The 17,407-nt window shown below is 55.9% G+C and overlaps 1 protein-coding gene across 8 annotated transcripts in view; it reads right to left on the reverse strand.

Moving 5' to 3' along the window:
- The window catches only part of PARVB (parvin beta), a 109,216-nt gene extending 95,018 nt beyond the window's left edge, over window positions 1-14,198 (reverse strand). For all 8 annotated transcript variants that reach the window (XR_014845378.1, XR_014845379.1, XR_014845383.1 and 5 more), the window contains exon 1: window positions 13,988-14,198. Coding sequence is in view for 2 of the 8 variants with exons in the window: in XM_085024993.1 (XP_084881119.1) it covers window positions 13,988-14,102 (115 nt within the window). In the remaining 6 variants the exon portion in view is untranslated. The remainder of the gene's footprint in view (window positions 1-13,987) is intronic.
- Between the last annotated feature and the right edge of the window lie 3,209 nt (window positions 14,199-17,407).

Here is a 17,407-nt window from a genome sequence, read left to right on the forward strand (position 1 = left end):
CGTGGGAACTAGGGTCAGCATCGCAGCTGGTGATCACGAGTGGACCTGGAACCTGAATCACAGGACAGTTCTTTCCCACGCCATCGCTTGATCAAGCCAAGTTCAAATGACATCATTTCATTAAGAAACTCCCTTAATTTCCCACCAACCCTAAGAGTTGCGTACTTTCTGGAGAAGAGGAACCCGAGGCGTTAGCTCCCTGGTGGCCTAGCGGTTAAGGATCCAGCATTGTCACCACGGTGGTGGCTTGGGTTCCATCCCTGGCCCGGGGAACTTCTGCATGCCACAGGCAAAGGGCAAAGGGCAGGGAAGTGCCCACCCCAGGTCAAAGCCGCAGGGTGCAGCAGTAAGCACTGAAACCCTCAAAGGCCAGGGCTGTGACCACTGCACAAACTGCCTCTTGCGTACTTAGCAAGCAAACCAAGACCACGTTAAGAGGCTGAAAGCATCTCTTAGCATCTCTGGAGACGAGACAATGACAGCCAGGGGACCCAGGCTGACAGGAGACGGGTCACAGAGCCAACCACGTCTGGCAGGAAGGTACAAGACGTGGTGGGTGAGGTGGCAGCACGGGGCCCCCACCTGCTGGAGGCTGACAGTCAAGCCAATGGGCAGAGGGAACAGCATACGTGAAGGCCCGGAGCCAAGGACAATGAGCTGAGCAGGCGACAGGGGGCCGTGGGGACCTGGACTGGGTCCTGGAGCAGCACGAAGCTGCCGAGGCTCCGTCACGGTTCTGCAAATGCCAACGAGCCCATTCAGCACAAAATTAAGCTCATGTGTCTCCTCTGTAGTATCCGTCTTACTGGGGCTGCCTGCATCTCCACTGCCAGGAATGATAATGACGCGACTGCGAGCCAGCTGGGAAGGTTACTTGCGTTTGAATCACTCGGCAGACAAGTTGGTGGCAATTAAGAGCCAGGCTGCCAGAGTTTTAATCTCCCCAGCCGGCAGAGTGACCTCTTGCAATGGACTTCGCTCCTCTGAGCCTCCGTTTGCTCATCTGCAAAATGGGGATAACCGCGTGCTGCCCACTTCCCAGCTTTGGGTGAAGATTAAACGAGGTCACCTGTGGAGTGGTTGGCACCATGCTTGGAATATCCCAGGTGCCAACAAGCCTCAGTCGTGACCACTCGGGGTGGGATTTTTTTTAAAGCCACATCTGCAGCATATGGAGGTTCCCAGGCTAGGGGTCGAATCAGCGCTGCAGCTGCTGGCCTCCACCACGGCCACAGCAATGCCAGATCCAAGCCTCGTCTGCCACCTACACCACAGCTTGTGGTAAGACCAGATCCTTAACCCACTGAGCAAGGCCAGGGATTGAACCCGTATCCTCAAGGACACTATGTCAGATCCTTAACCAGCTGAGCCACAACAGGAACTCCTGGGTGGGATTTTTTTTTTTTTTGGCTGCGCCATGCAGAAGTTCCCAGGCCAAGGATGGAACCTGCGCCCCAGTAGTGACAACACCAGATCCTTAACCATGAGGCCACCAGGGAACTCCTGGGTGTTGCGTGGGCTTTTTTTCATCCTTCTTTTAACATTTCCTTCACTTCTTCTCAGACGATCCTCTATTAAACGTGAACTTGTCAAGTACGGATGCATTCAAGTCTTCCTTTGAAGGGTAATATTCATTGCCAAAACAGGAAAAAAATAAAAGGGACAAACAAACTTCAAATTAGGCTTTGGGCACAATGTCCCTCAAAGTCTATTTATGCCAACAATGAATTACAGACACCGCAACAAGCTGTCCCCCTCCCCCAGCCTGCTCAAAGGATGCTCTGTCCACGCACTTAGAGCAGCGCCGGGACGGTTCTCGCAAGCTCCACGGTAACAGGAGACGCGGCAGACACTGAGGGCGGTTGTGGCTCCATCAAACCAGACAGCTGCTTCCAGGAGAGCTGGATGCCAGCGAGCCCTGGGAGTTAGGAAACATCCGGCCCCTCCTGAACTTTTTAATAACTTAATATTAGACTAAAAACTACATCCTCTGGAATTGCGATTTTTCAAATCAAAGTATGAAAATGTCCAACTTATGAAAACAGCAGCTGTAAACACAGATGGTCTTACTTGGGGAAATCAATATTCCTGACTCACTCTGGGTGACTCACAAGTAAGTCAAGGTTCAAAGGCCCAGACAAAGGAGTTCCCGCTGCGGCACAACGGGACCTCAGTGTCTCTGCAAAGCCAGCGCAGTGGGTTAAAGGATCTGGCATTGCCTCAGATCTGATCCCTGGCCTGGGAACTCCACATGCCGAGGAGCAGCCAAAAAAGAAAAAGGAAAAAAAACCTCAGACCAAGGACAATCATTTCAAAATGCCTAAGCTTAACAAACAAGCATTCAACTGCTAACATGCAAGCATATGAGAAACTGCACAGATTTGCCTAATGTTCTGATTCCTCAGGCTGCTGGCAAGGAAGGAGGCCGAGGTGGGCGGAAAGGCCCCGACGAGCAGGGCTCACACTCCAGGACTGCTGCTTCCGCTCAGAAACACCTGCTGCTCGGCAAACGGGGAACTCCGATTCTCTGCACCGCACACCTCAAAGGAGCAGGCTTCCCAGCCACCGTGGGCCAGGAGGGAAGCAGGATGCCAGCTTTCCCCACACACAAATATTTTAAAGGATTTCTGTAACTCTGCTACCAACTGCCAACCCGTGCCTTCACAGGACACACTGCAAAAGAAGCAGCCAGAGCTGCTGAAATGACACAGGACTAGAGTGAGAAAAGGCTTCTATTCTGGGGATGACAATCACTCAGCGCTTAACCCTCCCATATACACTGCAGGCTGGACTAGTCAGTCTCAGCTTTCTTTCCCCAGCCCAGATGCTGCCTCAGAATCCTTCCTAACACGGGGCACGCAGTCGTTATCAACCGAGCTGAGGCTACTCTCCAGGGGACACAGCCAGCCCTGCCCTACCACTAACCAGCTCTGGAGTCAGCGTCTGTGTCAGTGCCTCACTTGTCAGCAGTATCCATAATTAATACTTACCGAGGAGTTCCCGTCGTGGCGCAGTGGTTAATGAATCCGACTAGGAACCATGAGGTTGCGGGTTCGGTCCCTGCCCTTGTTCAGTGGGTTAACGATCCGGCGTTGCCGTGAACTGTGGTGTAGGTTGCAGACGCGGCTCAGATCCTGCGTTGCTGTGGCTCTGGCATAGGCCGGTGGCTACAGCTCCGACTGGACCCCTAGCCTGGGAACCTCCATATGCCATGGGAGCGGCCCAAGAAATAGCAAAAAGACAAAAAAAAAAAAAAAAAAAAAAAAATACTTACCGAGCACTTAATTGCTAATGAAACCCTCACTGCATTTTTTTTTTTTCTTTTTAGGGCCTCACCTGCAGCACATGAAAGTTCTGGGGTAGGAGTCGAATCCTCACTGCAGCTGCCAGCCTACACCACAGCCACAGCCACGCCAGATCCAAGCGGCATCTGTGACCCACACCGCAACTTGCGGCAACACCGGATTCTTAACCCACTGATCGAGGCCAGGGATTGAACCCACAGCCTCACGGATACTAGTTGGGTTCTTAACCAATGAACCATAACGGGAACTCCAACCTTTATGTCATTTTATCTTCACATTGTCTAAGGGCAGGTGCCCCCGAGATCCACGGGGGCCCAGTCAGGAAGAGGCTGAGACAGACGGAGTAACAGACCCACGGAGCAAGGATGTGAGCGCAGGCCTGGCTCACCCACCTCCCACCTGCTCCCCCACCACCACCTCCAGGGTGCTACCTCCCACACCAACACCAACACGCTGCCCTGCTGGGAACCCAAGAGGTCTCGACAGCTGGGGAAAGGCAGAGGTGGCATCTTCCCCGCATTTCCCCAGCTCAGAAATGAGGAAGTGGGGCCCCAAAGCCTTCCCACTCAGAGGGTGAGACCCAGAGTGCCCAAGGGGATTCCATGGCCAGAGGATGCTCGGAGAAGGCAGAAGGACCACTGGCTTCCCAGAGCCAATCACGTGATGCCTCGGGTGCTGTGAGCCCCAGGGACCAGACGATGGCAGAACCCACTGCCCATTCCATTTTCTCTCATGATCAGAACACGGTACCACGTTTAATGTTTACGAAGGAGCATCTCCAGCCGTAAAAGAGAACGAAAGAATCCCCTTGGCAGCAACACGGACGGACCTGGAGAGATGACCCCACGAAGTAAGTCCGACACAGAAAGTCAAGCATCAGGTGATATCACTTATGCGTGGAATCCAAAAATGACACAAACGGACTTATTTACAAAACAGAAAGAGACTCACAGACACAGAAAACAACTTACGGTTACCAAAGGGGAAGGGGAGGGGAAGGGATAAGTTAGGAGTTGGGGATTAACATAAGAGCGTTACTATATATAAAATAGGTAACCAACAAGGACCTACTGTAGAGCACAGGGAACTGAACTCAATAGTCTGTAATAGCCGAGGGTGGAAAAGAATCTGAAAAAGAATATATAGATACACAGATGTGTGTGCGTGTGTGCGCGTGCAGAACTGAATCCCCTGCTGTGTACCTGACGCTACCATAATACTGTACATCAATTATATTTTTGAAAAAAAGCAGTATCTCAATGACGCAAGAGCCACCAGAAACTTCCAGAATGATTGTAGTCCGTGTTTACATCCTCTCACCCCCACACAATTAGTATAGATGAGCAGATTAACAACAGGGGGCCAACGTGGGTTAATAAGGGACCCCTAAATTTACTGATAGGTTTTTCAGCTTCTACATAATATAAATAATAAATACACTCGCGAGGAAGTAAAGCCATTTTTCATCTGAAAAGGTCAAGTGTGCGACTGATGCAACGAGGAAACGGGCTTTCTGAGGGTACGTCTCTCCTGTGATGGGACCACATGTTTGAAAACAAGAAAATAGCCGGGTCAAGGTCCTGCCCTCTGCCAACCACAGCAGGGGGGGGGAAATCAATCAGAGCGCTTAAAACCCGCTCAGAGCAGGCGCTTCGTCCCTTCCACCGTCTAAGGGTCCCTTAATTATTCTGACGACTGGACAGGGAGCACGAAGGTAAGCAACTTCGGGATGTGCGATAAATATTAATCCCACCAAAGGGAGATGGGAATTCAACGCAGAGCTCCTCTGATGAGCGCGGGGTTGCCACGGCGACGGGACTCCTCGGGACCACTCAGGAATACCCACGATGCCAGGAGGACCACAGAGAGCGCTCTTCCTGGAAGGGGAGGAGTGCAAAGTCACGACTCTGGAGCCAGCATCTGCATTCCCATTCTCCATGGAAGCAACGTTTCCCAGATTTCAGCAGACGACCGGGAAAAAAGCCCAGCGTGGAACCCGCTGACGTGCCGACGTGTTTCTCTCTGAAAGGCCCACAGGCGTGTGGGCAAAACGCAGAACAAACAAGGCGAAGTGCTGCATTTGAAGATTATAATCAGAATAATAATCAAAGGAAACTTGACAAAGCCACACCAAGCCCCTTGAAAGCCACTTCCTCTCAGCCAGAGAGAGGAAAACAGAGCAGTGGCTTCCAGGGCCTGCCAACGACTCCCTAAGGAGTGCGTTGCAATAGAGAAGCCGACAGACCGTAGCTCCCTCTCCGGGCTGCCCCCACAGACAGAGACCCCCCCCCCCCCCCCCGCTCAAAGAAGACGCCTTAGGGGTTCGGAGCAAGCAACACGGCAGGGTCTGCAGAGAACCTACACCGACGCCTCTTCCCATAGAACGTTCTAGAACTCCCCGGGTACATGGTCCTGGCCCCTCACCCGCTCACATCCTTCCACGTCTTCACCAGTCACTCTCTTCCCCTTCTTCTAAGAGTCCGACCCACCTTAACCATGACCTGCAGTCACCTTCCCAAGGGTCCGGTAGATCAAAGCAATCACCTGAGCAAACGCAGGGTCTGGAGATGCAAAGGAGCCCCAAAAAGTCCCCCCTCCCTGGCCAAAGGGGACCACACTCATTACAAACCCTGGCCCCATATCTTTTTTTTTTTTTTTTTAATTTTTATTTTATTTTTTTATTTATTTTTATTTATTTATTTTTTTTTTGTCTTTTTGTCTGTTGTTGTTGTTGTTGTTGTTGCTATCTCTTGGGCCGCTCCCGCGGCATATGGAGGTTCCCAGGCTAGGGGTCGAATCGGAGCTGTAGCCGCCGGCCTACACCAGAGCCACAGCAACGCGGGATCCGAGCCGCATCTGCAACCTACACCACAGTTCACGGCAACGCCGGATCCTTAACCCACTGAGCAAGGGCAGGGACTGAACCCGCAACCTCATGGTTCCTAGTCGGATTCGTTAACCACTGCGCCACGACGGGAACTCCTGGCCCCATATCTTACCGCAAAGAGGGGTACTAGTCCAGGATAATTTTATCTTTTTAATGATGATTTTCATTTTTTCCATCAGAGCTGGCTTACGGCGTTCTGTCGTTTTCTACTGTGAGCAAGCGGACCCAGGCACACAGACGCGTGTACGTTCTTCGTTCTCACGTCATCATGCTCCATCCTAAGTGCCTAGATAGAGTTCCCAGTGGACACAGCAGGACCTTCAGCATTATTTTCGAAGGGAAGGGGGAGGTTGAGATCCGCTTAAAAGAGGATGCGGAAATCACTTCAAGGTCACTACGCGCCCCAATCAGTTCTCTATGCAAGCGCCCTGAGCAGCCTCTAGGCCTCCCCAGGTGCACCAGCACCCCCCCGGCAGCAGGCAGCAGGGCAGGGGCCCTAGAAAACCAGGCCTCCTCTAAGCTGTTTCTATGCAAAGATCCTTCCAGCTCAGAGTAGCCTCTGGGTGGCAACCTCGGTCTCAGGCCCTGCAGCTGCACCTCCCAGGCCTCCTCTGACCTCCTCTCCATTTCAAGAATCGTGCGGCTTCCCCGGCCAGGGTACTGCCTCCAGGAAGCCCACCCTGCCTGCACCTACATGCCAGCCGCTTTCTCACGGCCCACCCCACTCCGGTCCATTCCACACCAGACTCCGTAAAGTCGCTGAGATGGGTCACCAGCACCTGCTGCTCCCACGAGCCAGGAGGGCCCAAGGACTGCTCTACCTGGCCCTGCGGCTGACCACGGCCCACTGGCCACACCACAGCCGGCCACGCTGAGCCTCCGGCACGTCCCCAGCAGGACGAGCTGGGGTCTCCTCCAGGGCCCTCCTCTCTGATTCCTGGCCAGCCTTTACACGCACCCAGGGGACCACTCCTCCAAATCCAGGCTGTGCACCCCCCAACCTGGGTCTCCATCAACACAGGGCCCGCCCCCTCCCACAGCGTCCACAGGCTCCTGAGGACAGGCCGGGGCCTGGTCCCCACCTGCCACCAGCTCCCAGGTGGCCAGGTAAAGCTTCTTCTGTGTCCCTAGGTCCTCAGGGCTCAAATTACAGGGGAGCAACTGCACTTCCTTCGAGCTCTCACCAAAGTGTCCCCGATTTTCTCGCCCCCCCCACCTGCAGAGACGGGGGTCTGCCAGGGACAGCCCCTGCTCCCCGGGACCCCCCTCGCCACCTGCTCCCTGTGAGCACCACACCTGCCTGTAGCCGGCCGGCCTGGCCACACATGCCCAGCCTGGGTGGGCCATGCAGATCCCTGCCCTCAGGAGACTGGGCTGGGAGCCCCCTGCACTGCACCGAGGTGGGGTCCAGGCGGGCCTTCAAGGGCCACTGGCAGACTCAGGCAGTTGGGGGCCCTGGGGGCTCTTCCACCTCTGCGGCTTGTCACCTTCTCTTGGTTCTAAGACACCCGAGGAAAGACCCACAGGTGTCTCCACCCAGCACTGTTCCCAACCCCGTGTGCGGCTGTCCGGAGCATCGTGGGATGTTAACCAGCATTCCTGGTCCCCAACCAGAGAGGCCACCAGCACCCCCACCCTGGTCGTGACACTGCCCATGTCCCCTGGGGGCAGAATGACCCCCACCTGACAACTAGGGCATTTTTTTAAATTTATTTTGGGGCCCATGCCTGCAGCACATGGAAGTTCCCAAGCCAGGATCAAGCCTGCGCCTGCAGCAGTGACAACACCAGATCCTTAACACACTGAGCCACCAGGGAACTCCAATTTTATTCATTTACTTATGTATCTACTGATTTTTCATATTTCATGAGAACCACTGGTTTAAACCACCAGGAAGTGGCTGCTGGGTAAGGTCGTGTTGGCTCAACTATAAAGTGAGGGGGAAAGTCCTGCCTTCCAGGTAACTTGTGGGCAGGTCCCACCTTGAGAGTTCCTGATGTGGCAACACGGGATCGGCGGGCATCTTGGAAGCGCTGGGACACAGGTTCAATCCCCGATCTGGCACAGTGGGTTAAGAATCTAGCATTGCCACAGCTGCGACTTCCGTCTATACTGTGGCTCAGATATGATCCCTGGCTCGGGAACTCCACATGCAGCAGAGTGGCCAAGAAAGGGAAAAAAAGTCCCACCTGCAGGGCTAAATGATGCAGCACCTCTGTCCAGTACTCTTATGATGGAGCAGTGTTGAGGGGGGATGGTGTTTGGGGTCGACACAGCCGATCACTTCGTGGGGGACAGGGGGACAGGGTGGACTGACGAGGGTCAGCCGTGCTGGCTCAGACGGAGATGCTCTCTGGAAGTCATTTAAATCCACCAAAGAGGAGTTCCTGTCGTGGTGCAGTGGAAACGAATCCGACTAGGAACCATGAGGTGGCGGGTTCGATTCCTGGCCTCAGTCAGTGGGTTAAGGATCTGGTTGCTGTGAGCTGTGGTGTAGGTCTCAGAAGTGGCTTGGATCTGGCGTTGCTGTGGCTGTGGTATAGGCCAACAGCTGCAGCTCCGATTCGACCCCCAGCCTGGGAACCTCTATATGCCACGGGAACGGCCCTAAAAAGACAAAGAGACAAAATAAATAAATAAATAAATAAATAAATCCACCAAAGAAAACAGAATACCTGTTTCGCAAGGGTGCAGCCCCCTGATGTCACTTTAGACCTAGTTCATGGGGTCTCAGACCACATCCTGCTCACTTACCACTATTTCTGCATCAAATGCTGGGGTCAAGAGACCCAGAAGACAAGCCACGGAGCAGGAGAAAGTGTCTGTGAAGGACATAGCCGACAAAGGATTTGTGACCACAATACATCAAAAAGTCCTAAAATTTAAGTAGAAGAAATCAAACAACTCAATTGTTAAAAATGAGTTTCCTAGTGGCTCAGTGAGTTAAGGACCTGGCATTGTCACTGCCGTGGCGCAGGTTCAATCCCCAGCCCAGAAACCAAAAAAAAAAAAAGGGGGGCCAAAGATCTGAATGGACACCTCACCAAAAAAGATGTAGAGATGAAACATGACGCCAGAAAAGGCTCCACATCCTAGGTCACTAGGGAATGAGACCTTAAACTGCCCTAAAAACACATTTACAAAGAAAGGGAAGGAGGGAGGGAGGGAAAGAAGAGAAACAGCAATCACGAAACAGGAATTCCTCAAGGCTCGCTTTCCTCGGAAAAGTGGGAGGGACAGAACCTCCAGGCTTGGCTGTGGTGGGTTCAGTGCTGTGCAGCCTGGCACCTGTCACTGGTGTCTGGGCAGAGGGCAAAGGTCAAGGGGGGGTCCCTCTTGCGGCAAATGGGTGGAGTGGAAATCAAATCCATTCCACCCCTTCCGTCCAGGGTCCCCCAACCCAGAACTGGCCACCCGCCACTAAGGACTTTACGCAGTAGCTGGGGTGACCCTGGGGTGCCTCCCTCCCTCCCTCCCCTGCCCCCCCCCCCCGCCGGCTGGACCTGCAGGCTGTCACCCATGGTCACCAGGGGGCCCTCGTGGGGAGTCTTCCTCTGCGCCTGCTCTGTCCAGCCCCAGTAACCGATGAGCTTTAGTGAGTGGCTCCTTCGGGAGCTCTGGGGCTTTCAAGTGTTCCTCTCCACTCCTGATGCCCACAGCTCGTCCCACTTCCGTTTTCTAAACCAGCCACCACATGACGCGACTCGGGTCCTTCCATGGCACATCAGCCTTCACCACGCTGTGAATTCATCCACCGGCACTTCCCCCAGCAGCCCCTCCGAGGCCCAGAACGCATTTCCTGATATGACCTTCTCTGGAAGACGGCAGGACATCCCCCCACCTGTCCCTCCGCACTTGGTCACAGCCTCGAGCTCTGCCAACCTGGGCGGGCAGGGCCGAATGCTCGGGGCACCCGGGATCTCTGGCTTCTCGGCAGTGCCGTCCTCGGCCCAGCATCCTCCCCCCCCCCCGCCACCTCCCTTACAGAGGCCGCACCTCCACCCACACTCCTGAATTCACCATCAACTCTCTAACAACAAGGAAATGAAACCCGCCCATGGCACAGCTGGCAGCGCCCAGGACACCTCGAAGCGCCGTCTTCCTGATCGGTCCCCGGCAGGCAAATGAGCGCCTTCCCACCGGGGCCCTGGGTCTGGGCCAGGACCTGCTCCAGCTGGGGATGCACCTGAGCAGCAGGGAGGGCAGGTTGCCAAGGAAACAGGCCCGCAGGAAGACTGGCAACCCTCAATCATTCAGAACCTCATTCTCCAGGCTTCGTACCTCGCTTCTGGGTTTTGGGGGGTTTTTTGGGTTTGTTTTGGGGGGGTTGCTTTCCAGGGCTTGAACCCGTGGCATATGGAAGGTCCCAGGCTAAGGGTAGAATCAGAGCTGCAGCCAGCCTACCCCACAGCCACAGCAACACGAGATCACAGGATCCAAGCCACATCTGCGACCTACACCACAGCTCACGGCAACACCGGATCCCTGACCCACTAAGCGAGGCCAGGGACCCAGTGAACCTGCGTCCTCACGGACACTAGTCAGATTTGTTTCCACTGCGTCACAGCGGGAACTCCAGTCTCCTGCTTCTGACTCCTTCCCCACTTCCCGCCAGACCAGACAGAAGCCACTGAGCCCTTCCCAGGCCAGTCCTCCCCCAATTCCTGCATCTGAGCCCAATTCCTGTTTGCATGGGGAACCCCTGAGGGTACCAGATACCCCAACCTTGAGACCCGAGGCAAGGGACCCAGCTAACTCACACTAAAGCAACGCCAGCTTCGCCACAGAAGCACCTCTCTCCTTCCGCTGTTTTCAGGCCTCTTTTATTCAGCACAGCACGTCTGAACTATTGCAATTCTTGGCAGAGTTAAATTAAGCCAGATTGGTTCTCCATTTTCTAGGTGCCGGCCAGTTCACAAAGGCAAGGACAAGGCCTTGGCTTGGGAACTTGGGGCCTGTCCATGACTCAGGCCTGTGCTTCTTCGTATTCCAAGAGTGTAAATGTCACCTATAAAAAGCTGTCACTGTCCAGAACATTCTGCTGACCTGCTGCTCTGGGAGGAATGGCTTTCCTTCTTGGCTCCTTTGGGTCTCAACCCAAACATCATCTGCCTGAGGCCTTGCGTGGGCATCCATCTGACCGCAGCACATATTGTTACGCGACGGTGGTCTGTTTATTTAGCTACGCCCCCTGACCCCTCGGTCCAGGAAAGCAAGAGCTTTGTTCACCTTTACTTCCTAGGGGCTCACAGCAGGCAACGCATGAACTAGGAAGGGAAGGACACTGATTTGGGTGAAGGTGACAGGACGGCAACCAAGGCAGGCGGAATGATCAAGGGACATGCGAAGGCCATTTATCGCCGCTTTCAGGAGGTGCGACTTGATGGAGATAAATAAGCCAGTTTGGATCCCAAATGCCAGGCCTCAGAGAGGAGTCGCCAGTGTGCTTGGACCCACTTGTCAACCACAAAAAACCGCACAACCTTAGAGTGAAGAATGACGTTTTACCTGGCAGACAAAACTAAGGACTGGAGCCCAGGTTGCAGCCCCTGGGGTAACTCTAAGGGGAGCTCAGAAGAGCCAGGGGAGGGGCCAGGCTCCATAGGCGTTTTTTGCAACACAGACCAGGTAGTCGGAACATTGAAAGACTACTGCTAATGAGGCGTTCCCCGTCGTGGCGCAGCAGAAACAAATCCAACTAGGAACCATGAGGTTGTGGGTTCGATCCCTGGCCTCGCTCAAGGGGTTAAGAATCCGGCGATGCCGTGAGCTGTGGTGTAGGTCACAGACGTGGCTCCGCTCTGGCGTTGATGTGGCTGTGGTGTAGGCTGGCAGCTGTAGCTCCAATTAGACCCCTAGCCTGGGAAACTCCATATGCTGCGGGTGTGGCCCTAAAAAAAAAAAAAAAAAAAAAAGGCAAAGATTACTGGTTTGTAATCTGGATGGAACCCACAACCTCATGTTTCCTAGTCGGATTCGTTAACCACTGAGCCCCGACGGGAAAGCCAAAAGATTACTGTTAATGAAAGAAAACCAGACATCTCAAGTTAAGGAATTCAGGGCTTTTCTAAGTACAGGAAGATGCAAAGGACTCACTGAAATCAGTCCTTTGATGTGCACCTCAGCTCTCAGGGACCAGAGTCCTGTGCTTTCACATCCTGAGTCCCCTCAGGGCTCACCGGGAGGGGTGGCAGTGGAGGCTAGAAGGCTGCAACATCCTTTGTTTACTGATATGCCGGGCCACATTTTTTCAAAGGGCCCTGCCCTCTGGGAACCCAATCATCTAATTGGATAAAAGTGCTCCCGATGGGAAATGCAAGGGCACACACTCCCCTCACCTTCCCCCTTCCTCCTCCCCAACACACACGCGCGCGCGTGCACACACGCGCACACACACACACACACCCCTGGGTGGGAAATGCATGGGAGCACAGAATACATATCTCCAAGGGAGAAATGAGTTCAGGGACGTGTGTCTATGTGTCCCTGCAAGCATGTCCTTAGGTCACACGGTGGAGGGGGCTCATCCTGGAGGTCCAAGGGGACCTTCTAGAGCACAGGTCAAGCTGGGCTATGAGGAACTCTGCACACCCGTGACCGCTGACACACCTTCCCCATGTCCTGCCCGAGGCCAGCTCGCACCAGCCTTTTCAGAGCTGCCCCAGCACACCACGCACCCTCACCCGCAGGGCATCTGGCCCAGAGGACGAACCTCCGGGCCAGAACAAAGGGAAAATTCCGGAACGCGGCCCCGGGAGGGGCCCAGAGAACAGCGGTATTTCAAGATCCCAAACGAGAGTCCTCACACGTCTAAAAAAACTTTTAAAATGTAAGAGAAGGCAGGCAGATTTTTAGCAGTATTCTCGCAGGCACCTGGGGTCAGACATGGAGGGGCCTCTGTGGTCCGTGCCCCAGTCGGTGCCCACGGGCCTCGCAGCTCCGGCCTGCCCGCTCCGCACGAGTTCCTCCCTCCCCTCTCCGCCGCGGGGGCCGCAGCCGGGACAGCACCCCGCATCACGGACACTGGCGGGGCCCGGCCTCTGCCCGCCCGGCAGCGCGTGCCCATTGAGGAGCGAGTGCCCTCAGGCAGGGCTGAACCAGCGGGCCCGCGAGCGGTGCTGCCCGGCAGCGGGGCTTTGTACATGGCCCCTCGGGCCGCGGCGGGCCCGGGGCTGGCCTCGGCGCCCCGGGAGCTCGCCCCACATCTGCTCAACGTCCTGCCCTCAGCAGGAGCTGGCGCTGCGCCCCGAGATGACGCCGGGGGCCCAAAGAGGCTCGACGAGCCGCCGGCGGAGGACAGGGCGGGGGGAGAGCCTGAGCTCCCGGTTCCCGCCGGCGTTTAAAGGTCTCGGGAGGAGGAAGGCGCGAGGCTCAAGGGCTGTCGCCAAGGTCACGGCTGCGCGCTGCGCGGGCCCGGCGGGGTAAGGATGCCGCGCGCGCGGAGCCCGAAGGGGAGCGGGCGCGTGGCCCCGGCGGCCACCCGAGCGAGACTCGGGGCCGCATGGTTCCGGCTGCTACTCGACCGGGTCCCGGCAGGGCTCAGGCCGCGTGGTCCCGGCTGCTACTCAACCGGGTCCCGGCAGGGCTCGGACCGCGTGGTCCCGGCTGCTACTCAACCGGGTCCCGGCAAGGCTCGGACCGCGTGGCCCCGCCTGCCCCTCGATCGGGTCCCGGCGGGACTCGGGGCGGCGTGCGCGCAAGCGCGAGCGCGCGGGGCCGGGCAGCCGCCCGCCCGGGGCCCGCGGGGCGGGGCGCGGCGCGTGCGCGGCGGGCGGCCGGCGGCCGGCGGACTCACCCTCTTTGGCCTTCTTCTTCCTCGCCAGCGTGCCGCCCAGCTTGCCCAGGAACGACTCGTCCTTCTTCATCCTGTGCGGCCGCGAGGCGGGCGAGCGCAGCGGTGCGGAGGACATGGGGTGCGCGGGGACCCCGGGGGCCGGGCGCGGGCGCAGCGCGTGTGAGAGCAGCCCTGGTCGCCGCCTTGGCCGCCGCCGCCGCCTGCTCGGCCTGGGGAGTGGCCCGGAGGGCGCGGCCCCGGCGCCGGCCCCCGCCCCCCGCCCGCCCCCGGCCCTGCGGCGCCCGCCGCCCGAGGTCTCGGCGCCCTCTCGGGCGCTGCGGTCACCACTTCCAGCCCGCCGGCTGCCCGCGAGCCCTCGGCCGTTCCCACGCTGCGCGTCACACTCATTCTCAAAGTGAAGTGGTGCTTCCGCGCTTAAGTGCCGCCGTTGGGACAGACCTAAGGCTTCCTCCGCCTTCTCCTCCTGTTCTGCACCTCTGAGCCCTGGGCTGGGCCGGCTCTGGTGCCGGTACCTGGGCTCCAGGGAACCGGGGGGCAGTCGGGGCCAGCACCTTTGCGCACCCGAAGTGGATCACATAACCCACAAATAAGTCATGTCACTTGCTGAACTTTTACCCACAACCGGGCTTGGGGCTAGAGGCACAATCCCGGCTCTGAAGAGGCTTTGCGTTCGGTGGACATTGCTGGCACATAGGAACCCTCGCGAACACCCTGTTCTGTGCTAGGGGAGGACAGGAATTTTCCCGAAGAGACCTGAAGAGCCAGGAAACATGTTGGCCTGGAATCAGGCCGAGGGAAGAGCAGGACCAGAGGGCACAGCGTGGGGCTCCAGGGACCGGAGAGAGAAGAGGACCAAGGCAGGTCCTGGCAGCGCTGGAAGCCGCGGAAGGGGTTTGAGATGGAGGTGACCTGGTGGACTTGGGTTCTACAAGGTTGACTCTGGACGATGTGTGACAGCGGGTGGGGAAGGGGGCCCAGAGAGACCGGTTCCGGTTCCCAGGCCCCAGTGATTTAGGAGGGACGTGAACAGGTTTCTGGAGACACTCACAGGTGGACGGAGCTCCAGACTTGATGGAGTGGAAAGAGTTAAGGCCATTTCCCCAGGACAGTGGGTGGGGTCCTTCCCCAGCAGATACCACTATCTGAGGCCGTCCACCCGGGGAGGAGCAGGGGAGTCTAGGTCTGTGTGTGTGGTTAAGGTTGGTTTTTCCCTCGCCCTCCGGGCTGGCTCCGAGCCCACAGCCCTCTGTAACTCCCCCAACAGCAAACATTTGTGTTGGCCCAGCAGGAGCCAGGCCCTGCCCTCCCGCAGTGGGTGCACTGACCCCGGGGGACAGAGCCTTGCCCTCCAGGAGCTCGTGATCCAGGAGGACACAGCCCCGCAGTGACGTGGGATGCAGTTAGGAATCCAGCGGGGAGGCAGGGGAGCAGGAGGAAGAGAGGGTTGGGAGATGCAGGGACATTCGTATTCTCTCGCGGGAGAGAAGTCTCAGCAGGCAGGACAGAAAGGGAGGCCTTGAGCAAAGACCTTGGCCCCGGGGAGGGTTGAGGTGAGGTGGCAGACGAGGATGCAGGCTGCCTGGTGTGAGTGAATGGGGGCGAGCCCGCACAAGGAGCCCTGAGCCACGTCTGCGACCTACACCACAGCTCCTGGCAACGCCAGATCCTCAACCCACGGAGCAGGCCAGGGATTGAACCTGCATCCACATGGATCCTAGTAGGTAGGGTTCGTTTCCACTAAGCCACAACGGGAACTCCGATCTTTTTTTTTTTTTTTTTAGTAATTTTTATTTTTTCCATCATAGCTGGTTTACAGTGTTCTGTCAATTTTCTACTGTACAGCAAGGTGACCCAGTTTTATATATGTATATATATATATTTTTTTTTTCTTCACATTATCATGCTCCAGCATTAAGTGACTAGATACAGTTCCCAGTGCTATACAGCACGGTTGCTGGATCTTGATGGGACCCTGACACAGTCAGGGCTAGACTACTCTGAACGCTGAGGGCTACTGTCATCCAGGGCAGGGGATCTCTGGCCCCTTTGAGAATCTGCTGCGTGGTACAGATTCTAGAGAAACACACGAATGCCGCATCCTGGTTCTGGAGGCCCACAGCCACCCTCACCCTCCCACGCCCCTGGGCACAGCCACAGATCCCAGGAGGAGAGCATGTGACCACGAGAGAAGCCTCGGAAAAGAAACCTTGGATGAAGAGCAGAAAAGAACCACGGTCCTGAGCACAGTCTCGGGTGCAGGGAGTACCCAGTTAAATAACTGATTGTTCGGAAGTTTCATCAGTAGGTCTGGCTTCCGAGCAGACACACAGAATTCACCAATTTCACTCGCTTGCTGCTCATGGGAGGTCAAATCTTACTTTAAGACATTGCTGCTCTGGCGTAATGGGATCAGCGATGTGTCTGGAACACTGGGACACAGGTTGGATTCCCGGCCTGGCACAGTGGGTTAAAGATTCAGCAAAGATCAGAACTGCATCTCAGATCTGATCCCTGGCCTGGGAACTCCATATGCAGCAGGGGGCCAAAACAAAAACAAAAACAAAAAAAACCCACTTTTTTTGTTTTGGCCGCACCTGCAGCATGCAGAAGTTCCCAGGCCAGGGATCAACCCCATGCCCCAGGCGTTCCTGTTTTGACTCAGCGATAATGAACCTGTCTAGCATCAATGAGGACGTGGGTTTGATCCCTAGGTGCAGCCCTAAAAAAAAAAAAAAAAAAAAAAAAAAAAAAGAAGAAAGAAAAAAAGACAGATCCATGGAGTTCCCGTCGTGGCGCAGTGGTTAACGAATCCGACTAGGAAACATGAGGTTGCGGGTTCGGTCCCTGCCCTTGCTCAGTGGGTTAACGATCCGGCGTTGCCGTGAGCTGTGGTGTAGGTTGCAGACGCGGCTCGGATCCCGCATTGCTGTGGCTCTGGCGTAGGCCGGCGGCTACAGTTCCGATTCGACCCCTAGCCTGGGAACCTCCATATGCCGCGGGAGCGGCCCAAGAAATAGCAACAACAGCAACAACGACAACAACAAAAAAAAAAAAAGAAAAAAAGACAGATCCAAAAAAACCCACACCACAAAGCCAGACCCTTAGCTGCTAAGCCATCAGGGAACTCCTAAAAAATCCTACTTTAAAAGGTGCCTACTTTTTTTTTTTTTTTTTTTTTTTTTTTTTTTTTTTTGCTTTTTGGGCTACACCTGCGGCATATGGAAGTTCCCAGGCTAGGGGTCAAATGGGAGAAATAGCTGATGGCCTACACCACAGCCACAGCAATGAGGGATCCAAGCTGCATCTGAGACCTACACCACAGCTCACCGCAACGCTGGATCCCCGACCCACTCGAGCAAGGGCAGGGATCAAACCTGCATCCTCACGGATACTAATCGGATTGCTTTCCACTGGGCCACA

Source organism: Sus scrofa, chromosome 5, assembly GCF_054392235.1.
Source record: "Sus scrofa isolate SSC_HxYL_T2T_F1_AM1 chromosome 5, Sscrofa_HxYL_maternal_Yorkshire_Landrace_v2.0, whole genome shotgun sequence".
Taxonomy (NCBI): domain Eukaryota; kingdom Metazoa; phylum Chordata; class Mammalia; order Artiodactyla; family Suidae; genus Sus; species Sus scrofa.